This window comes from Myotis nattereri (assembly GCF_964212035.1).
Source record: "Myotis nattereri genome assembly, chromosome: 16".
In the NCBI taxonomy this organism is placed as follows: domain Eukaryota; kingdom Metazoa; phylum Chordata; class Mammalia; order Chiroptera; family Vespertilionidae; genus Myotis; species Myotis nattereri.
Window position 1 is genome coordinate 17,169,779 of NC_138091.1, and position 20,747 is coordinate 17,190,525.

The 20,747-nt window shown below is 57.9% G+C and overlaps 3 protein-coding genes and 1 pseudogene across 8 annotated transcripts; 3 read left to right on the forward strand and 1 right to left on the reverse strand.

Annotated features, from left to right (window-relative positions):
* The first annotated feature begins 112 nt into the window (after positions 1 to 112).
* PHF23 (PHD finger protein 23) lies at positions 113 to 4,409 on the forward strand. Of its 3 annotated transcripts, none has more exons than XM_081109690.1 (6): positions 182 to 388; positions 1,848 to 1,879; positions 2,036 to 2,128; positions 2,677 to 2,719; positions 2,878 to 3,514; positions 3,619 to 4,409. In XM_081109690.1, exons 3-6 carry the CDS (start codon positions 2,100 to 2,102, stop codon positions 3,831 to 3,833), a joined length of 924 nt encoding a protein of 307 aa, XP_080965816.1. In that variant the 5' UTR covers positions 182 to 388; positions 1,848 to 1,879; positions 2,036 to 2,099; the 3' UTR covers positions 3,834 to 4,409. The 3 variants fall into 3 exon arrangements, with proteins under 3 accessions (XP_080965815.1, XP_080965816.1, XP_080965817.1); XM_081109691.1 differs by lacking the exon at positions 182 to 388 and adding an exon at positions 1,394 to 1,518; XM_081109689.1 differs by having other exon boundaries at positions 113 to 388; positions 2,677 to 3,514.
* Positions 4,410 to 4,850: 441 nt separating this feature from the next.
* DVL2 (dishevelled segment polarity protein 2) lies at positions 4,851 to 14,399 on the forward strand. Of its 2 annotated transcripts, none has more exons than XM_081109887.1 (15): positions 4,851 to 5,278; positions 9,269 to 9,338; positions 9,675 to 9,820; positions 9,942 to 10,051; positions 10,172 to 10,307; positions 10,417 to 10,507; positions 10,651 to 10,720; positions 10,819 to 10,958; positions 11,036 to 11,112; positions 11,738 to 11,805; positions 11,971 to 12,099; positions 12,206 to 12,337; positions 12,460 to 12,639; positions 13,042 to 13,260; positions 13,398 to 14,399. In XM_081109887.1, the coding sequence occupies exons 1-15, from the start codon at positions 5,085 to 5,087 to the stop codon at positions 13,844 to 13,846; spliced, it is 2,211 nt and encodes a 736-aa protein (XP_080966013.1). In that variant the 5' UTR covers positions 4,851 to 5,084; the 3' UTR covers positions 13,847 to 14,399. The 2 variants fall into 2 exon arrangements, with proteins under 2 accessions (XP_080966013.1, XP_080966014.1); XM_081109888.1 differs by having other exon boundaries at positions 9,942 to 10,039.
* On the forward strand, positions 7,889 to 8,922 carry LOC308531731 (small ribosomal subunit protein eS1-like; annotated as a pseudogene). The gene is made up of 2 exons: positions 7,889 to 8,051; positions 8,300 to 8,922. The product of its transcript is annotated as a small ribosomal subunit protein eS1-like (transcript).
* Positions 14,400 to 14,455: 56 nt separating the features above from the next.
* ACADVL (acyl-CoA dehydrogenase very long chain) lies at positions 14,456 to 19,713 on the reverse strand. 2 transcript variants are annotated; one of them, XM_081109891.1, is made up of 20 exons: positions 19,554 to 19,713; positions 19,404 to 19,479; positions 19,072 to 19,137; positions 18,899 to 18,971; positions 18,738 to 18,802; positions 18,496 to 18,630; positions 17,969 to 18,113; positions 17,595 to 17,724; positions 17,379 to 17,504; positions 16,847 to 17,045; positions 16,513 to 16,617; positions 15,989 to 16,075; positions 15,845 to 15,907; positions 15,639 to 15,740; positions 15,468 to 15,565; positions 15,322 to 15,394; positions 15,150 to 15,222; positions 14,989 to 15,061; positions 14,825 to 14,900; positions 14,456 to 14,750 (listed from the first exon to the last, which is right to left on the reverse strand). In XM_081109891.1, exons 1-20 carry the CDS (start codon positions 19,613 to 19,615, stop codon positions 14,610 to 14,612), a joined length of 1,968 nt encoding a protein of 655 aa, XP_080966017.1. In that variant the 5' UTR covers positions 19,616 to 19,713; the 3' UTR covers positions 14,456 to 14,609. The 2 variants fall into 2 exon arrangements, with proteins under 2 accessions (XP_080966017.1, XP_080966018.1); XM_081109892.1 differs by having other exon boundaries at positions 19,569 to 19,704.
* Positions 19,714 to 20,747: the final 1,034 nt, after the last annotated feature.

Here is a 20,747-nt window from a genome sequence, read left to right on the forward strand (position 1 = left end):
AGTTCCCAAGGCTCATGCGGTCCCCTTCCCGCTGCCCCCAGATGGACTACAAGTCCCTTGATGCATTGCGCCTCGGCGCCCGCGAAGGGAGGGGAGGAGGGAGTGGAGAGGAGGAGGAGGAGGAGGAGGAGGAGGGAGCAGGCGGCCGGCGGCGCGGGGGGAGGGGGCTCGGTCCGGGAGTGCGGGAGGCAGTGGTAGAGGGAGGTGGCGGCAGCGGCTAGCGGACTCGAGTCACAACCGGGGCCAGGCAGACACCTCTGTGGAGCGAGGCAGCGGGAACACCGAGCACCGGAGGCGGCACCGGGATCCCCGGCTCGGGAGGGGGCCGCCGGACCGGGAGGAGGGGAGGGGGCGATGCTGGAAGCCATGGCGGAGCCCAGTCCCGAAGGTGAGCTCTCGACCGGCACTGAGCACTAAGCCGGAGGGGGGCGGGCAAGGAATCAATTGGCAAACTTGGAGGTCGAGCCCGGAGTCCAGCGAGGGAGGTGGGGAGGGGCTCGGGGGCTGCCCCTGGAGGTGGAGGGCGACGAGTTGGGAGACCTTGGGGAGGAGGAGTGGGAGGCTGTGCCGGGGGTAGTTGGAGACCAGATGCTGTGTGAGGCGGTGGAGGGGGGAGTGGGAGCTGGAGATCAGCCTGGGGTTAGGGGGCGAAAGGGCCTCCGGCCAGTCGGAGCCCTGGAGCTGGGAGGCTGGGGGGTCTGGGCCGGAGAGTAGTTGAGAGAAGGTGGACCGAGTGGGGAGCCGGCTCCCCGAGGTGGGGAGTTGGCGGCGGCGGCGCCGAGCGCCCGGCAGTTGCCGCCGGAGGTGGCCGGTGTTTGTTGGAGGGCGGGGAGAGTTGCGGGAAAGGGGAGCCCGGGCATTGTCTGCGGCAGAGGGACCTGTGCCGGGAGAGCCCGCGGGAGCGCGGAGGTGAGGAGTTTGGGGCGTGGGGCGGGGTGCGGGATCGAGCCGGCGAGTTGTGCGGCGAGTGGGGGACTCGGGCGGCGAGGGTTAAAGGCTCGGAGTTGCGGAGGGCGAGGGGCAGCGGGGGCTGCTGCGCGGGAGAGAGGAGCAGGGCGGGGGCCAGAGTGGAGGGGTCCGTCGCCTCGGGACTGGGTGGCGGGTACGGGGGTGGGGGAGGCGGCGGCCGGAGAGAGCTCCGAACTGGGCCCGGGGGCCCGGCGGGGAGCCGAGCTGCTCGCGGCGGGGAGGGGCCAAAGCCCCGGATGGGGGCGGAGGGACCGCGACATTGTGGGGAGCGCGGTATGTGGGGGCAGGTGGGGCCGCGTCCGGGCGAGCGCGCGGGTCTGTCCCGGACGTGGAGCGGCGCTGGCGGAGCGAGCCTGTGTGTGGGGTGAGGGGCGCGCCGGCCTCGTGCTCGCGGAGGGCGGCCGGCGGGCGGCGCGGTCCTCCTGGGCCCGGCGGGCGGCGTGCTCGGTCTCGGAGGGACGGTGCGGAGAGCGCGGCCCGGCAGGAGCTCGGACACGGGGCGCCTGTGAAGGATCGGGCGGGCCCCGGCCCGGCTCGGCCCCGGGAGCGGTACGGCGGGTGGGGCGCCGAGCGATCGGAGTAGACAAGTCTAGGGAGACCGTGGGGGGGCGGAGCGCGCGGCCGGCGGCGGGGGGAGGGGAGGGGAGCGCTGTACCGAGGCCCCGGAGGGCGCCGCGCCGCGCCCAGGCTCCGCCCCACGCGGGGCGGGCAGGGGAGCCGGGGCGGGGCGGGCTCCGCAGGGGCTTGCTGGCCGGGCTCTGGGACCCGGGCGAGCTGGGGGTGGGAGCTGGGGGTTCGCTTGGGGTCTCCAGGGCTCAGAGGTGGGGTTGCACCCAGACTCTCCTCGTGCCTTGACTCAGCTTTTATTGCTTTCACAGACCCACCTCCGACCCTGAAGCCAGAGACTCAGGTGAGGTTCCCCTTACCTTGCAGCCCAGTATTGCTATCCGACCCGCCTCTCCCCTCCCCCCCTCCCTCCCACCTACTCCAGCTTCCTTATTCCTGGGTATATGCCTTTGGAAATGCCCCTCTTAAACCCCGTATGATACAACTTTCCTTCCTTCAGCCACCCGAGAAACGTCGGAGAACAATTGAGGATTTCAACAAATTCTGCAGTTTTGTCTTGGCTTATGCTGGCTACATCCCCCCCAGCAAAGAGGTAGGAACAGGCCGTCAACTGACATGAGGGTAGTGGCCTAGGACTGTAGAGGTCTGGTGAGCGTCTGGAGCTATACTTACTTACAGAAGAAGCCCATCCGAAACTATGTGAGACTAGGGCGATTAGAAATTCTAGTAGGAAAACGGTCTGGGGTGGGGGTGGGATGAATGGAGAGAGCTGGCTTGAGCAGCAGTGAACGGCCTTGGGGTTCTGTTAACGGAAGGTGTTTTGGATAAACTTTTGGAAACTGTACATGATAACCAATCAGGCTACATGGAAAGCTAGACAATAAGATTCTTGTTGGAGGGATACAATGTTGCAACGGCAGGCAGTGGGAATTGGAGAAACGGCTAAAATGTAAAGGCAGAAGTAACATGGAGACGCTAATGGGAATTGGGGTGGGGATCAATCTTTGAGCACAGTAGCGGTTTGCTGTTTTTGGCAGGGTGTTCGGGGTAGATTAGTCCCCAGGTTTTAAGCTAGGGTTGTAGAGGAGCTGGGAGACGACACTGGGTCCCCTGCTGACCCGGGTCTTGTCCTCTTTGAAGGAAAGCGACTGGCCGGCCTCGGGCTCCAGCTCTCCACTGCGAGGTGAGAGTGCGGCCGACAGCGACGGCTGGGACTCAGCTCCCTCCGATCTCCGGACCATCCAGACCTTCGTTAAGAAGGCCAAGTCATCCAAGAGACGGGCTGCTCAGGCAGGTCCCACTCAGCCAGGACCTCCAAGGTCCACCTTCTCTCGTCTGCAGGCCCCTGACAGTGCCACCCTGCTTGAGAAGATGAAGCTCAAGGACTCTCTCTTTGATTTAGATGGGCCCAAAATGGCATCTCCGCTGTCTCCCTCACCCCTCACACATGCCTCCCGGCCCTCTGCTGCTCTCACCCCAGTACCCCTTTCCCAGGGGGACCTCTCCCAGCCTCCTCGAAAGAAGGACCGAAAGAACAGAAAGTTGGGGCCAGGAGGGGGGGCTGGCTTTGGGGTGCTTCGGAGGCCTCGGCCAGCCCCTGCGGATGGGGAAAAGAGGTCTCGAATCAAGAAGAGCAAGAAGCGGAAGTTGAAAAAGGCAGAGCGGGGGGATAGACTCCCACCTCCTGGGCCTCCCCGGGCACCTCCCAGTGATACAGACTCTGAAGAGGAGGAGGAGGAGGAGGAAGAGGAGGAGGAGGAAGAGATGGCAGCAATGGTAGGGTGTGACACCCCAGCCCCTGTGCTGCCAACACCCCCTGAGGCTCCTAGGCTCCCTGCCCCAGCGCACCCTGAAGGAGCCCCTCCCACTGACAGTGAAAGCAAGGAGGTGGGCAGCACTGAAACAAGCCAAGATGGTGATGCCAGCTCCAGTGAAGGGGAGATGCGGGTCATGGATGAGGACATCATGGTAGAGTCAGGTGAGAAGTTTGGAGTTGCCCAGGGGCTGCTGGGATGATGGGTATGGGGCTGTTGTGGATGCAGCAGCTCAGGCACAATACTAAACCAACCTTTTTTGCCCCAGGTGATGACTCGTGGGACCTGATCACGTGTTACTGCCGAAAGCCCTTTGCTGGGCGGCCCATGATTGAGTGCAGCCTCTGTGGGACATGGATCCACCTCTCATGTGCTAAGATAAAGAAGACGAATGTCCCTGACTTCTTTTACTGCCAGAAGTGCAAGGAACTGCGGCCAGAGGCCCGGCGGTTAGGGGGGCCTCCCAAATCTGGAGAGCCCTGACATCACCGTCTAGGCTGGAACTTCCAAATGACAACAGGACTTGGGAACTGAGCCTGGGGTCCTCAGCCCATCCCCCGGAGCTTGGATATTGTCCCACTTCAAGGCAGGAAATCCCGAGGGAGCCTTGTTTGGAAATGAGTTGTTACTCTGTTCTTCCTTCCCACCTTGTGGACTTGAAATGGGAGCCATTACAGTTGGGGGTGGGAGGCTGTCTGGGTCCCTAGACACTTAATCTCTGTCCCTTGGACCTGCCACCTCTCACTCAATGTGCCAGGGTTGGAAATGGGATGGAATGGGACAGTTGTCTATAAAACGCTAGTGTAAATACAGCACTTCCCTCCCTCATCTTTTCTCTCCATCCCCATTTATTCTACACTGGTTTTGTTTTTAATTTTGGACTTCCCCTTTTTGGGCAGGGCAGCTCAGAGGTGGAGTACCAGAGCCGGGCTGAGGGAGGAAGGAAGACAGGTGATCATTCTCCGGGTCACCTCTTGTTTTTAATAATACTGGCCCGCATTGGTGCGGGTGCCTGCGTGTTGTAAATAAAGCAGAGTGGGCTCTTTTGTGTTTACAGCCCTCACTGACTGTCCTTGGGAGGGAGGTTTTGGAAAAGCTGGCAGAGAAGATGGCTGGAGGCGGTCCTGAAACCCACCTCTAAAGCCGGAGCTCAACATGACCCTCTGTGTCTTGCCCAACAACTCTGGCTTCAGTCGGCTTTGCCCCGTGTCATCCCCAGTCTGGAACCCCGGAACCCCCGGAACCCCGCCCTCCCGGCGCCTGCATCCGCCGTCGGACCACAGTTGCTTGGAGCCCCTGCGGGGAGGGAGTGTGTTGCCGGGACCCACTTGGCCGGGGTGTCCGGAGGGCAGGGGAGGGGAGTGGGGAACGGGGGCATTGGGGGGGCGGGGCCACGAGGGAGACCGTTGCTGAAAGCAGTCACGTGGTGCGGCGCCCGTCACGTGGTATGGGCGGCGCGAGAGGGCGGGCCGGTTTGGGCCACGTGACATGGGAAGAGGTGGGCGGGGCGCTGGATGGTGTTAGCGGCGGCGGCGAGTCCGTGGCTTCGGGTCGCGCCCCGCGGCCCGTCCCCCTCGGCCGCCACCCGTGGACCCCCGCCTTCCTCCCTCCGGCCCCTCGCACCGGGGCGGTCCGGCCCGCGCTCGCGCGTCGGTGTGCGGGTGTGCGCAGGCGCGGCGGGGCGAGCAGCCCAGTTGGGTGGGCGGTGGAGCCGGAGAGCGCGCGGGCGAGACCATGGCGGGCGGCGGGGCGGGGGGCGGCGGCGTCGGGGAGACGAAGGTGATTTACCACCTGGATGAGGAGGAGACTCCCTATCTGGTGAAGATCCCCGTCCCCGCCGAGCGCATCACCCTCGGCGACTTCAAGAGCGTCCTGCAGCGGCCCGCGGGCGCCAAGTACTTTTTCAAGTCTATGGATCAGGATTTCGGGTGAGCGCGAGGCCTAGCCTGGGGCCGAGGGGGCTGCGCCCGGGCTGATGGGCGGTGTTGCGGGCACGGCTTAGCCTGGGCCATGCTGGCGTTTCCCGGGCTGTATGGAGCGGACCGCTGGGGTGGGATGGATTGGCTGCCCCGGGATGGACAGACAGGCGCCCGGAGCTGTAGGAGGAAGACTGGCTGTGCTAAACCCGGAGCCAGGTTAGCGGGGATTAGGTTCTCCTGGAGCAGAGTGGGGCGCACTGGTTTATTCGGGGCATTCTGGACTGCCCTGAGGTAGATCGCTCTACCTCTCATTCTGCGCAGTTCTGGAGCGCAGATACTATGCAACCTGATGTAGATTGGGCTCTATTGGGGCAACTGGAGACACTCCGTCCTAGGCCAGGGCCGCCGGGATTGTTTTGGGACCTTCGTCTGTACTACTGCAGAGGGTGCTGTATGGGGGCGTTGAAGGCTGGGGGTAGATTGGGCCGCTCTGGTCTCTATTGGGTTGGATTGGTTGATGTTGGTTTGTATTGGGGCCTGGTTTTTATTGGGACACTCGGTACTCTTGGTGTCTCTGCCAATACTGACAGCTGTATGGGGATATTCTAGTATGTGTTGGTGCAGACAGCTGCGTGTGGGGACACTCTAGGCTGTGCTAGAATATATTGGGCTATCCTGGGGTAATTTGGGACATTCTGGGCTAAGCTGGGACTTTAAATAATGCAGAGTGAGTTCTTTTGTGTTTATAATTTTGGGTACTGAACCTCAACCTCAGCTCGCTCTCTCTCTCTCTCTCTCTCTCCCTCTCCCTCTCTCCCTCTCTCCTTTTAATCTTCACTTGATGTTTTTATCGATTTGAGAGAGAGGGGAAGAGAGAGAGAAATGTTGATGTGAAAGAGAAACATCAACCAGTCGCCTTCCCTATGTATCCTGACCAGGGATCCAATCTGGAACCTAAGTTATGTGCCCTGACCAGGAAGGAATCAAACCTGGAGCCTTTTGGTTCATGAGACAACGCTCCAATCAACGGAGCCACCTGGCCAGGGCTCAATCTCCAGCTCTTTTTTTGTTTCTTTTTATATTTTTATTGATATCAGAAAGGAAAGGAGAGGGAAAGGGAGAGATAGAAACACCAATGGTGAGAGAGAATCATTAATCAGCTGCCTCCTGCACCCCCCCTACCGGGATTGAGCCCACAACCTGGGCATGTGTCCTTGACCAGAATCGAACCCAGGACCCTTCAGTCTGCAGGCCAACGCTCTGTCCACTGAGCAAAACCAGCTAGGGCTCAACCTCAGCTCTTGAAAGCAGACTGAATAGGCTGGGATAGGCTGGGTTCTAGGAGAGCCACATCACCTGGGCTCCATCTAGAAAGATTGTTGACCATTGGGAAAATGGTATTGTCTGGGGAGTTACCTTGGATTTAAATCAAGGTTCTTCTATTTGTCAGCAGTGTAATTGGGCAATTTAAAAAATTTTGTGCCTGATCTCATCTGTGAAATGCAGATAGAGTAAAATGCTTAGTACAGGTGCATAGCACACATTAATTCTTGGCCAGTGGTAATTGGCAGTATTGAGTTTGACTAGTCCATAAACTAGGTTATGGTAATACAGACCGGAATCATTGGGAAGGCTGGGTTATGCTGAGACAGATTGGTATTATGCTGTGAAGAATATGACATTATGCTGGGACAGATTGGTAGTGACTGGACTGTGTTTGTTACATTGAAAGCAAATGGGATTAAGTTGGCATGTATCCAGCGGTCTAGGACCATATTAGGCTAAAAGGTTAATCAGACAGGATGTCCTATTGGGGCGGGGGTGTGGGGGTGTGTGTGGGGGGAATGTGTATGAGATTCTGTTCAGGGCAGAGAGGCTCATAGTTCATATGTGTATTCCTTTAGTCAACAAGTATTCGTTGATGTTTGTGAAGTGTCAGGTACTTTGCTGTGTGGCCAGGACATGGTGTTGAATATAATTGATTCCACAGGTGGTTGAAAAGGGGCAAGCCCAGTCCATCTCAAGGAACCCAGGGGAGATGGGACCCCCAGGGTTGGTCAGTGAGGTCTGTCAGGTGGAGCAGATTGCAGTCTGTGGCAGGTGAGGCACAGGAATGGGAAGCAGGGCCTCCCTCCCCTTGGGAACTCTCAGCCTGGTGAGGAAGTGCCAGTGTTTGGTTCGATGGTTATTTTTACCCAGGCAAAGATAGTGCACGTGGATGGCTCCCTGGAAGTGAGTTAGAGAAAACTAAAGAAGCCTAAGAGCCGAGTTTTAGATGAGGACCAACGACCTTGGAGGGGGAAGATACGTGAGAAACGGTGGATGCTGCCAGCAAGGCTCCTAAGGTTAGATAGATATTTGGGGCAACTGGGGTAACTTAGGGGGTGGCCTCTTAAATTGGGCTGAGAGATCTGAGTCAGCTCAAGGAGATCTTCGGAGCAGACTGAGCCCCTGAGGATGAGCTGGGGCGAGAAGAAGAAAGAAAGAAACAGCATTGAGTTTGTAGATATCATAGGTATAAGAGCGAAGTGTTTTAATGCGAGAGAAGAGGACTTAGACAGGGTGGGAGAAATTCAGCATCACATCCTTGAGCTGGATGGAGATTGGGAGAGCCCTTTTGGCTCTCTGAGCAACACCATGGTGGTCTGCAAGAACAGGTGCCTTAGAAAAGGTGGCAGCAAGGGAGCCAGCTAGAAAGGGGTTGAGCCATTTTCTAAGAAAGATTGGTGTGATGTGAAAGCACCAGCTCTGTTCCACATAAGAAATACTGGAGCCCTAGCCGGTTTGGCTCAGTGGATAGAGCATCAGCCTGCGGACTGAAAGGTCCTGGGGTCCATTCCGGTCGTAGGCACATGCCCTGGTTGCCGGCTCAGTCCCAGTGGGGGTGTGTAAGAGGCAGCTGATCAATGTTTCTCTCTCATCAATGTTTCTAACTCTCTATCCCTCTCCCTTCCTCTCTGTAAAAAAATCAAATATATATATATATATATATATATATATATATATGTGAAATACTGGAAAAAACACTAGTCACGAGAACACAGGAAACCAAAATTGCATCCAAAGGTCTCAAAGGCCATGTTTTTGAAGTGAGTGTAGCTGATCTGCAGGGTAATGAAGTTGCATTTAGAAAATTCAAGCTAATTACTGAGGATGTTCAGGGCAGACCTGCCTAATTTCCATGGCATGGATCTTACCATGGAGACAAAATGTGCTCCGCAGTCAGAAAATGGCAGACCATGACTGAAGCTCGTGTTGATGCCAAGACGACCGGTGGTTATTTGCTTCATCTATTCTGTGTTGTTTTTACTAAAAGACACAACAATTAGATTTGGAAGACCTCTTATGCTCAGCATCAACAGGTCCACCAAATCCAGAAGATGATGATGGAAATCATGACCTGAGAGGTTCACAGATGATTTGAAAGAAGTGGCCAATAAGTTGATTCCAGGTAGCATTAGAAAAGGCTTGCCCATCTATTTGTCTGCTCCAAGATGTCTTTGTTAGAAAGTCAAAATGCTGAAGAAGCCCGTGTTAGAGTTAGGGAAACGTCACGGTGAAGGTAGTAGTTCTGGGAAAGACACTGAGGCTGAGGCAGGTGCTAAAGTTGAATGAGCTGATGGATATGAGCCCCAGTCCAGGAATCTGTTTAAAGGCAGACATTTAATGGTGACAAATAAAGTATCCTGTTTGTGCCGCCTGGTTTGGCTCGGTGGATAGAGCATCAGCCTGTGGACTGAAAGGTCCTGGGGTCCATTCCAGTCGGGGGCACATGCCCTGGTTGCCGGCTCAGTCCCAGTAGGGGGCAAGTGCAGGAGGCAGCCTGTCAGTGATTCTCCCTCGTCATTGATGTTTCTGTCTCTCTCCCTTCCTCTCTGAAATCAATAAAAAGAAAAGAAATCCTATTTGTGATTTAAAAAAAAAAATTGGGAGAAACTTTGGGGATGGGTTTGGAGGGACCGTCCAGTCTCACTGACTTTTCATCCTGGCTTTCGACAGGGTGGTGAAGGAAGAAATTTCAGATGACAGTGCCCGCCTTCCCTGCTTCAACGGAAGAGTTGTCTCCTGGGTAAGGGGCCCTGGCTCTGAGGGCCCAGTCCCTCCTGTGTCACCAAGCTCCTTCAAGCCTTAGTCTGGCCTTGTAGCCCAACCCCTGATTAGTTGTTGGAGATCCTGGCTCTTTGCTTCCCCACCTGTTTGGAGAGCTAGTTGAAGTCCCTCATCCCTCTCTCTCTGGAGCCTCTCAACACTTATGTACAAGCTTCCTCCTGCTTTTTGATGCTTTTCTCCAGGCTCTGGCAGACCCTGTCCCCTTTCTAGTCCTTCCCCTCACTCCCATCTCATATGCCTCACATCCCAGTAGATTTTTTTTTTTTTTTTTTTTTTATCACTTGCATCCTTCTAGCTTGTGTCATCCGATAACCCTCAACCCGAGATAGCTCCCCCAGCCCAGGAGCCTCGGACAGAACTGGTGCCTCCAACCCCACCATTACCCCCTTTACCACCGGAGAGGACCAGTGGCATTGGGGACTCCAGACCTCCATCCTTCCAGTGAGTCCTTGGGATTCTGGGGGGGGGCAGAGGAGGAGGGAAGAAGCCTCTTGGGCGGGGAAGCCAAGGCTTTGGAACTCTGTCCCACTGCCTCCCGTTGGCACCATCTCTGCCCCTCTAGCCCTAATGTGTCCAGCAGCCGGGAAAATCTGGAGCCTGAGACCGAAACAGAGTCAGTAGTGTCTCTGAGGCGGGAGCGGCCTCGCAGGAGAGACAGCAGTGAGCATGGCGGTGAGGGGTCGGGCTCTGAGGCTGGGTAGACTGGAGTTGGGAAGGGGTTGGGTCAGACCCAAGCCTTGATGAGGGTGAGGAGCAGGAGGCTTGGTGCCTGAAGTTGCCATTCATACTCAGCTGGGGGCCACAGGCCCAGTGGCCCCTCGAGGCTGGAGCGCCACTTGGCTGGGTACGAGAGTTCCTCCACCCTCATGACCAGCGAGCTGGAGAGCACCAGCCTGGGGGACTCCGACGAGGACGACACCACGAGTAGGTATGGCTCCACAGATCTCCCCCAGGGCACTAGCCCCTTCTCTTCCCTCCTGCACCCAGTCCTCTCACCTTTCTCTGCCTGCAAGTGCTCCCTTCCCACCTCCTGACAGGTTCAGCAGCTCCACGGAGCAGAGCAGTGCCTCTCGCCTCCTCAAGCGCCACCGGCGGCGGAGGAAACAGCGGCCGCCTCGCCTGGAGAGGGTGAGGGGTCATGGGATGACTGGATCTTGGGGAAGTTGGGGACCTGGGCCTTGGCTAAGTGGGTATGGGGGCCCAGACAATCCCAGACTTGTCGCTGGGTTGTTGAAGGCAGTCTAGGCTAGCGCCCCCCCTCTTTCCCACAGACCTCCTCCTTCAGCAGCGTCACCGATTCCACCATGTCTCTCAACATCATCACGGTCACACTCAACATGGGTATGCGGGAGCCAGGGGCGGGGGCTTGGGGGCCTGGTCTCCGGGCGCGGGGGTCATGTGGCTTGGGCTTCCCCTCATCACATGGACTCCTTCCACAGAGAAGTACAACTTCCTGGGCATCTCCATTGTGGGCCAAAGCAATGAGCGGGGAGACGGGGGCATCTACATCGGCTCCATCATGAAGGGGGGGGCCGTGGCTGCTGACGGGCGCATCGAGCCGGGGGACATGCTTTTGCAGGTGTGCTGGGCAGGGCACTCGGGCAGGGGTCTCGGCCTCTCCCACCCTGTCTCTGACCCACTGCCCCTCCCTTCCAGGTGAACGACATGAACTTCGAGAACATGAGCAACGACGATGCGGTACGAGTGCTGAGAGACATTGTGCACAAGCCAGGGTGAGCCTCCGAGCTGGTCTCGGGCCCTCTGTCCTCTTGTCGGCCTTTTCTCCTTTTTGTTTTATCATTTTAAAGATATTTTAAAAATGTGAAACAACATTTATGTAAAAGGTGTATAAAACAAAAGATGCGCAATGTAATGAGTGATTCTAGCGTGAATGAGTACCCCGTCACCACTGCCTAGATCATGAAGTAGAAGATTGCTGATACCCCCAAAGTTTCCCCCGGTGTCCCTTCCGGCTCCCACCCTCCTCTCGGCCCCTAGGGGTAATCATGCTCCTGATTCTGTGGTCATCGCGGTGACGAAATCTTCGCTGCGCTTGATAGTTTTACCAGCCATGCGTGTACCCTTGAACAGCATGCTTTAGTTTTACCTGCTTGGGGGCTTCCTCTGAATGGAAGTGGACAGTGTGTACTCTTGTCTGACTCAGTATGTTTCTCAGAGTTATCCAAGCTGGTGAGTCACCCTCATAGTGGATGGAGCCTTCCACCCTCTTCTTCTGGGGCCCAGCTATGTCTTTTCTTCTCTTCCTCTTTCTGTCCCTCAACCCATGCTCATTCCAGGCCTCCGTCCTCCGGAGGCCTCTCTCCACACCCTGCTTGACTGGCCTTCTCTCCCCTACAGCCCCATCGTGCTGACTGTGGCCAAGTGCTGGGACCCCTCTCCCCAGGCCTATTTCACTCTCCCCCGCAGTGAGTGATGCTCGGAAGGGCCTGCAGTGGGGAGCCGGGGAGGGCTGTGGCGCGTCCCAGGGCCACTGGCAGTGGGTGGAGGAAGGTCAAATCAGAGTCAGGGAGGGACGGGGATGGCTCTCCAGGACTAGGAAGTGGTCATGTTGGTGGTTTTCTCTGTCCTAGATGAGCCCATCCAGCCAATTGACCCTGCTGCCTGGGTCTCACATTCGGCTGCGCTGACCGGCACCTTCCCAGCCTATCCAGGCTCCTCGTCCATGAGCACCATTACATCAGGGTCCTCTTTGCCTGATGGTGAGCCCCTAGGCCCGCCTCATCCCCCCTTCCCAGAAGGCTGCAGTGTTGTGATCCCCTTGCTCCTTGGGAGTGGGCTCTGTCTGATTCCCTGCTTCTATGTCAGGCTGTGAGGGCCGAGGTCTCTCCATCCATACAGACATGGCCTCTGTGACCAAAGCCATGGCATCTCCAGAGTCTGGGCTGGAAGTTCGGGACCGCATGTGGCTCAAGATCACCATCCCTAATGCCTTTCTGGGTACGGCTGGGGCCTGGGCACAGGGCATGGGAAGGAGGAGGAGCCAAAGCTGGGAATGGCTCAGGCCAGGGGTGAAACAAGTCGGGGGATCTGAGGCCTTTCTCTGCTCGGGGTGATCCCAGGTTCGGATGTGGTCGACTGGCTCTACCATCACGTGGAGGGCTTTCCTGAGCGGCGGGAGGCCCGAAAGTACGCCAGCGGACTGCTCAAGGCTGGCCTTATCCGGCACACCGTAAACAAGATCACCTTCTCTGAGCAGTGCTATTATGTCTTTGGAGACCTCAGTGGCGGCTGTGAGGGTTGTGAGTGCCTCTCTCTAACCTCAGACTTTGCCCAGAAACCCGTTAGGGTCACTGTGGACTGATGAGCAGTATGTGCCCTGCACTAGGCCCGCACTGGCCGATGACACAAGTAGGGGCTAATGGCCACCAGTGTTCTGCTGGACACGCTGAGCACCAGGCACAGGGCTGTCTGCTGGGGCTAGGGCGCCTCTTCCTGAGGTGCATAAAAGCCTATGGGACTTGTGGTGGCCCTGGCTGGTTTCCTGCCCCAATACTAGTGGCAGGTGGGGAACTTCCTGTTAGAGGCCCGTGTTGGAACCCCTGGCATGGATGGTTCTGGGGAGACAGTTCACAGTTCCTCTTCATCCAACGTCTTGGCGTCCTGGCCCTTTGAAGCAGTGACTTAGTCTCTTCTCTTTCCAGACCTAGTCAATCTGTCTCTGAATGACAATGACGGCTCCAGTGGGGCTTCGGACCAGGACACCTTGGCTCCTCTGCCTGGGGCCACCCCTTGGCCCCTGCTGCACACCTTCCCCTACCAGTACCCAGCCCCGCACCCATACAGCCCCCAGCCCCCACCCTACCATGAGCTCTCATCCTACACTTACGGTGGAGGCAGTGCCAGCAGCCAGCACAGTGAAGGTAAGTAACTGCCAGGCACCGATACAGTGTGGGTGGGGGACGGGGACACCAGGGTGGAGAGGCAGGGGCAGGGGCTGGGGAGGCTGAGGGGCCTTGGGCCCGGGCTCAGTTGCTCCCCCTACCCTCTCCCCCAACAGGGAGCCGGAGCAGTGGGTCCACACGCAGTGATGGGGGTGCAGGGCGCCCAGGGAGGCCTGAGGAGCGGGCCCCTGAGTCCAAGTCTGGCAGTGGCAGTGAGTCGGAGCCCTCCAGCCGGGGGGGCAGCCTTCGGCGAGGCGGGGAACCTGGTGGGACTGGTGATGGGGGCCCTCCCCCTTCCAGGAGCTCATCGGGAGGTGCTCCCAACCTCCGAACCCACCCAGGGCTTCATCCCTATGGACCACCCCCTGGTATGGCCCTTCCCTATAATCCCATGATGGTGGTCATGATGCCCCCACCTCCCCCACCTGTCCCTCCAGCAGTGCAGCCCCCGGGGGCCCCTCCAGTCAGAGACCTCGGCTCAGTGCCCCCAGAGCTGACAGCCAGCCGCCAAAGCTTCCACATGGCCATGGGCAACCCCAGCGAGTTCTTTGTGGATGTCATGTAGAGCCAACAGTGCGCCATGTTGGAGCTCTCCCCCTGGCCTGTTGGTCAGCGCCTGGTGCTCCTGTCCTGTGACTGGGCGTCTTGTCAGGCGTGTTCATTACTCCTCTGTGGTGCCTGGGTGCCTGGGCTCAGCCTGTCCTGTGGCTGCTGCCTGCTGTGAGGTTACCACTGTGACTCTTACCAGCAGTGCCTGGTTCCTCCCCCTTCCCTCAGGGGTGTACAAGGGACCTTTGGTTATTTTTTTTTTTTTGTACGCTTTTTGGGGGGTTAAAATAGATTTTTCTACATATTTTAGACTATTTTTTTAGTAGATATTTCCTCTTTTATATGAAGAATCCCTATCTCCCGGCCCTTCTTTTAACCCCCAAATGTGACCTCATCCAGTCACCTCTGTCCTGCTACCTTGGGAGGAAGAGGGGGGGTTGGTCACCCTTGACAGCAGTCAAAGAAAGCTGGGGTATTTGGTATTTGGGGGCCAATGTAGCTGCATTTGTTATTCTATTTATTTTAGTCACTTGTATAAAACACCAAATAAAGCAATAGGGGCAAACTCCCTATGCCTTTGGCTCCTTTTTTTGGGAGGGAGGCAGGCAGCGAGGAAAAGGACTCAGACACAGTAGCAAAGCGTGACTTTATTTGTAAGGCAGCGAACGCTCCCTCTGAGAGCAGGCACAGTCCTGGAGTAAGGCCCCTTCAAGGGAGAACCAGGGCCCACAGAAAAGGGGCCTAGGCTTTGGCTTAAGGCACGCTCTGGCTGGGCGTATTCAGAAGCCGAGGGGGTTGCTGGTGACCACGCCTCCCTGCTCCACCAAGGCCTTGGAGATGCTTTTGAAGTTGCGGAAGAGCTCCTGCTGTTGGGGGTCAGACTGCAGAGCAGCCATGCTCTTCTGGATCCGGGCTGCAGCCTGGCAACAGGGAAGAGGGTGTTCGGGACTGTGCCTTGGGCCCCCCACCTGCTCTTGGCAACCCCGAATCTCACCTCAATGCACCAGCTGTCGCAGAGCATTTTCTCATGCTGGGCTGTGGGGTGGCCCTCACTCAGGGATCGTGAAGCCCTGGTGGGAAGCAGGAGACAAAAATTCAGGGCTGTGACCCTGGCCCAGGACCCCCTTGCAGCCCAGGCCTCCCACACTGCCTCCTCACCTGGAAAGAACCACCACCATGGCATAGAGGTCAATGGCACTGTCTGCCAGACGCTGCAGCACAAACTGTTCATCTGTCAGGTAGATAGGATGGGGGGAGGGGTGTGAGTCGGAGGGAGAGGAAAACGGGGGAGGGGTGGGTATGGGGTAGGTCTCACTCACTGACAATATCCTTCTTGTGTTTTATCAGCTTGGCCTCCACCACAGTGGCAAACTGCTCCAGGGCTTGTGTTGCCTGAAGAGATGAGGAAGGTGCCCAGGGCTCAGAGGGGACACAGCCCCATCAGCTCTGGAGGCAGGCTGTCTCCCACCCACTCAAGCGTTGACTCCTTACCAGTTCACCACTCCGATTCAAATCCGGATGGATGACGCCACTGAGACTCAGGCCACTGCCCAGCCCTGCCCGCCTTAGAGGACAGGGGAAAGTGGTTAGTTCCATACACTTACACTAACCTGCCCTACCCTGGCCCCTAAGCTTACCGCCTCAGCTGTTTGCCTGCCTCTCCTAGCAGCAGGCCGGCATTCCCCAAAGGATTCTTTAAAGCTTTGCCAAGCCCAGAGAGTTCCTTTCCTTTGTCCTGTGGGCAGGAGGGTACAACAGTCAGGGTTCCGTCTTCCCCACCTCCTCCCCTCAGTTCTCCTCCTCCTTACCATGCAGCCCTGCAGAGCCACAAACAGCCGAAGAATATCATTCGTTCCCTCAAAGATCCGAAAGATGCGAAGATCCCGGAGCACACGTTCTACTCCAGGCTCCTAGCACAGGGAAAGTTAAATCACATGCCTCTGTTGAGTGAGACGTGCCTGCCTCCTCCTCCCAGCCCAACTGCGGCTCCCAAGGGCAGAGAACCCTCCCGTACCTTCATGAACCCCATGCCCCCCATGATCTGGATGCACTCGTCTGTCACCTGCCAGGCTGCCTCCTAGGGACAGAACCATAGAAGGTTGCTTTTGGAGCTGAGCTCCCGAACTGGGCTCTCCCTCCCTGCAGCCTGAAACCTCACCGAGCCAAAGATCTTGCTGATGGCGGCCTCAATCTGGAAGTCCTTGGACCCCTGGTCCATGTTGGCACTCACCATGTAAGCCATGGACTGAGGTTGTGTGGTTGGAACATGAGAACAAAAAGGGCTGCATTAGATTTGACCTGATCACCCAGATCTCCAAGACCAAATCTGCCCCAGCTCCTGCAGCCCTTGCCTTCACCTTCTAACTCCACGTGTCAGGCATGTTGAAATACTTGGTTCCCTGAGTTAGTTCATCAGGGGATTCTAGGAATCTGACTTCTTGAAAGGGGTGAAGAGGTAAGTGTGGATGTGGGGGTAGAATAGACTTCAGGTCCCTCTGGAAAGCACCTCAGCAAAACAGCATGGCTCTCCCCCTTCTGCAGCGGCTGAGCTGACTATGCCTCCCCGCATCCCCTAGGGCATTGGTGTAAAGCTGGAGACCCACTGCCCCAGGTGCTGCTGGGGGTTGTAGTCTGACCCGACGGAGAAGGCCACAGGAAGGGAACATGGGAAGGATGCTTCACCTCTGTCACATACTGCAGCATGGCCATCCGGGCCAGCTTCTCCTGGATCAGCCCGAAGTTGTGAATTTTCTCCCCAAACTGGGTACGATTAGCAGCATGATCCACCTGGAAGAGAGCACCTGTGTCCCACTGTGGTTCTCTAGTCCTCCCAGGAGAGGGGCTGGGCTGGGCTTTGGCCACAGCCAAGGAGAGTCCAGTCTAGGCTAGATGGGGACCTAAGTGATCAGGTCTGGAGCTGCTGGTGGGGGAGGGGTCTCTGCAAGGGAACAGGGACATAGAGGAAGGGGGACAATGTGACAGATCTGGGCTGTCTAGGGACTCGCAGGGTACTCACCGCCTTAGCAATGATGCCCTTCATGGTGCCTGCAAGAGCCGCCGCCATGCCAAACCTTCCGTTGTTGAGAATGTGCATGGCGACCTTGAAGCCGCCCCCCACCTCGCCCAGCACGTTCTCTGACGGCACTCGGACTCCGTCGAAGTACACCTCGGCCGTGTTCGAAGCCTTGATGCCCATTTTCTTCTCGGGGGGCCCGCTGCGATAGGGCAGAGCAGAGCAGAGTGTGTCCAACAAGGTGCAGGGAAAGCTGCCCCTTCGTTTCTTATCAACCAGGGAGGAACTACAACTCGTAGCCTGTACACAAGTTCCCTGCATGCCCGAGGGCCGAGGAGGTCTGGCCCTGTGCTGGCCTCATTGGTTGCTGGAGCTAAAGCTTTAGATCAGTTTCATACGTTTTGGTCCCAAAGGAACACTCTCCAGCTGTGTTGGCTTCTGCACACATTCCAGGTGCCCTGTAACAGCCATTTGCCCCAGAGCTCGGTACTGCCCTCCCTGGCTCAACCTTTTCTTCCTCCCCAAACCCACTCACTGGGTAACACCTCCAAAGCTCCTCTCCACCACAAAAGCTGTGATCTTCTCCTTCACGGCTCCCGTGGCTGCATCCGTAACTGGTGTCTTGGCAAAGACGGTGAAGATTTCTGCCAAGCCCCCATTACTGTGGAGAGAGGGGGCAGTCAGGGCGTGGAGGACAGAGCAGTGTGGCCTGGAATCGGGCAGAGGAGGGGAGAAATGGGAGGAAGATTGCCTGATCCAAATCTTGCTTCCATTGAGGGTAAAATATTTTCCACAGGGACTGGGCACAGCTGAGGTTCGGATGGAGGCGGCATCTGAGCCACTTGAGGGCTCAGTTAGACAGAAAGCTGCTATAGTCTCTCCTGTTGGGCAGAAAGCTCCTTTACACTGGGCCCACCGCGGGTCTGATGGGCACTGAAGGTCCCTCAGTGCCCCCCCAAGTTACCCCTTAACACCTCGGGGTATATTCAGTTTCTTCCCATTCCCCTACCAGCACCCTGTCATGCCTTCCCCAAATCTCCCTCAACCAACATGCCAAGCTTTGTGGTGGCCTAATTTGCATCAAGCCCGACACCCCTAATCCCTGGGGCTACAAGGCCTGCTTACCTGATGCCAGTTTGGGGAGGTATTTTTCTTTCTGGGCCTTCGTGCCAAAGAGCAGGATGCCTTTGAAACCAATGCTCTGGTGGGCCCCCAGGGTGATGCCCACACCAAGGTCGTGCATGCCCACGATCTCCACCAATCTGGCGTACTGGAGGGGAAGCAGGCTGTAACTGGTGGGCAGAGCCCGACCTGGGCGTTCCCAGGAGAAGGGAAGTGGGACCATGGCAGGGAAGGACACTGGCTGGTGGGTGTCCAGTCCAGGTCATGATGGCTTCCTACCCTGTCCGGTAGTCCCCACTTACACGAGGTTCATCGGGATTTGGGAACCTGGGTGGGGGTCCACGGCCCTAGGGGACTGTATGCAGTTCAGTGATGTGTCTGGAGGGGGTGTGTGCATATCTTAAGAGTCCATATCCCGCAGGTCCCAGGGCAGGGACTGGGCAGACTAGCCCCAGGGATGAAGGAGCTGAACCTGCCAAGCTGAGTAGACCATAGACCTGGATGCTGGGAAGTAGCTGCGGGGCTCTTACCTGGGTGTTGCAGAGGCCCACACCACCCAGTTCACTGGGCACTTGCAGACCAAAGGCGCCCAGCTCCTTGAGGCCCTGAATAGTGGTCTCCTCCACCGTCTCCAGCATGTCGTTCTTGGCGGGATCGTTCACCTCCTGGGAGAGCACAGGATCCCGCTTGCAGGCTCCTTTAAAGGTTCGAACACCGCTCCCACCCCACAGGGACCAAGCCCGCTATTCCCCAGGCCCAGGCTATTTCTTACCTCGAAGAAACGGGACACAGGCCCCACCAGCTCTTTGAGAAACTGTGTCTGCTCCTCGTTGAGCACTGCGGAGGCAGCGGAGGCAGGCCAGGCCAGGTGATCAGGGGAACCTGCCCCGCCCCCGCCCCCGCCCCCGCCCGCTCGGACTTCCCTGCCCTTACCTGACGGGTAGGGGAACACCTGATCTGTGGTGAGCTGGCCCTTGAACATGCCCACAGCAAAGGACTTAGATTCCTGTCACAGGGGAAGGAGGAGGTTTCAGGGAGCTGGCTGCTGGGGTGACCCCTGGGCCCGCCCAGCCCCGCCCCTGGCGGCTTAGATCGGGGGCACATACCGCCTTGGCCGCTTTCTCCCCGGTCGAAGCCTCAGAGGGGAGCGAATCTGACTTGTCCAGAACCGCCTGGGGGAAGGGATAGTTAACGCGGCTGGGGAAGGGTCTGCCGAAATGCCAAGGAGAGCGGAGGGGCAGAGCGAGGTGCCAGGCAGGGCAGACCCGGCGACCTCTCACCCAGTTTCATGCCAGGGCACCCTGGCCCGCCCTTTCCCCCACTTTCGCTGCCAGAGCGGTCAGCGGGTCACTGCTCCAGGAGGGAGACCCCTGTCGGCGGCGGCAGGGAGGTGGGGGCCAGACGGTCGCCCACCCCAAAGCCACCGTCGCTTTCTTACCTGAGCGGCCCCACTGGCGTAGGGTCGTTGGGCTGGGCCGGGCCGGGGGTGGCCTAGGATCGCACAGGGCCGTGCGCTGTGGGGAGTGGAGGGTCAGTCCTGGCCCAGCCCCCGGGCCCGCCGCCCCCAGCCCTCCGGGTATACACACACCTTCCGCCCGCCAACCTCAGCAGCTGCCGCCCCACGCTCGGGGCCCTCCTCGCCGCCTGCATCTCTGAACCGCCTTCCTTAGCCGCCGCTGTCTTGAGCGCTGACCTCGCGCTCTGGTTCTGTCTGCGAAAGCCAGGGTCCTACAACCTCTGACTCATTCTCCACAATGCACCGGGCGGGGGGCGGGGCTTCCGGCCGCCGGGGCATGCTGGGAGCTGTAGTTTCGGAGCCCCCCAGCCCTGCATTCTGGTTGACCTAGGGGTGATCTCCAAACGTCCCTCTCCCCCCCAAACTCCTTCCTGCCACCTGTCCGAACTAGAGGGTAGCCCTCGGAAGGCGTGACCGGTTAGGCCGGGACTGAAGAGGGAGGAGCTTAGCAGCTGCAGCAGAGGGATGGAGGGTGGGCTGAAAGGAGCGCCTACAGGTGGGTTAGAAAGGAGAGGCGGGGAGAGAGAAGTGTAAGCTGGATGCCAGAGGCAGAGGCATGGAAGGATGACTCTTTGGTCTCCCCGGTGAAATTCACAAAAGGGAGGAATGTGTCAGGGTGGGGGACTCAAGCTGGGGTGTGAGTGTCCCAAGCATATTCTCCTGAGACCTAGGAGGTTCACTAATTTGGGAAACACCAACATTTTCACAGTAGGAAGGACCTCCTCTTCCCTCCTGGGGTTCACTGCCTCCCCCTTGGGCCTCTGGGACCTTCCTCAACATCTACCTCTCTGCACCTGCCTTCTGTTCTTCCTGAGACAGGTGCTCAGGCCAGACCTCTGGGCAGATGGAGCTCTCCAGGCGTGAGAGGAACTGTGGGGATCCTCATGTCTCTTCCCTCTCCCACACTTCTCTAGCTCTGGGTCAAGAAGTCCCAGGTGGCCCTGGCCAGTGTAGCTCAGTTGGTTGGACCAAAGGGTAGTGAGTTTGATTCCCAGTCAGGGTGCGGGAGGAAGCCCACTGATGTTTCTCACACTGATGTTTCTCTCTCTCTTTCTCTCTCTCTCCCTCTCTCCCTCTCTCTCTCTCTCTCTCTCTCTCTCCCTCCCTCCCTCCCTTCCTCGCTCTAAAAATTAAGTTTAAAAGAGTCCCAGGTGATTTATGCCCTTCTTTTTGCCATTCCCACTGGGGACAGGCCCAGGAGGAGACAGAGCTGGGCTCTATTTTTGAGCTATGGGAGCCTCCGTGGGAGGCAGCCATCTCCCTCAG

What these genes read in the sequence shown, in the direction of transcription:
- PHF23 (XM_081109689.1), top strand. Translation starts at nt 355, where the DNA reads ATGCTGGAAGCCATGGCGGAGCCCAGTCCCGAAG. An exon ending in GGCGGAGCCCAGTCCCGAAG is followed by an intron (nt 389 to 1,847) that starts GTGAGCTCTCGA and finishes TTGCTTTCACAG; the next exon opens with ACCCACCTCCGACCCTGAAG. An exon ending in GGACATCATGGTAGAGTCAG is followed by an intron (nt 3,515 to 3,618) that starts GTGAGAAGTTTG and finishes TTTTTGCCCCAG; the next exon opens with GTGATGACTCGTGGGACCTG.
- DVL2 (XM_081109887.1), top strand. Translation starts at nt 5,085, where the DNA reads ATGGCGGGCGGCGGGGCGGGGGGCGGCGGCGTCGGGGAGACGAAGGTG. An exon ending in ACGGAAGAGTTGTCTCCTGG is followed by an intron (nt 9,339 to 9,674) that starts GTAAGGGGCCCT and finishes GCATCCTTCTAG; the next exon opens with CTTGTGTCATCCGATAACCC. An exon ending in GGCCGCCTCGCCTGGAGAGG is followed by an intron (nt 10,508 to 10,650) that starts GTGAGGGGTCAT and finishes TCTTTCCCACAG; the next exon opens with ACCTCCTCCTTCAGCAGCGT.
- ACADVL (XM_081109891.1), bottom strand. Translation starts at nt 19,615, where the DNA reads ATGCAGGCGGCGAGGAGGGCCCCGAGCGTGGGGCGGCAGCTGCTGAGG. An exon ending in CTGAGGTTGGCGGGCGGAAG is followed by an intron (nt 19,480 to 19,553) that starts GTGTGTGTATAC and finishes CACTCCCCACAG; the next exon opens with CGCACGGCCCTGTGCGATCC. An exon ending in TGGGCCTCTGCAACACCCAG is followed by an intron (nt 18,114 to 18,495) that starts GTAAGAGCCCCG and finishes CTTCCCCTCCAG; the next exon opens with TACGCCAGATTGGTGGAGAT.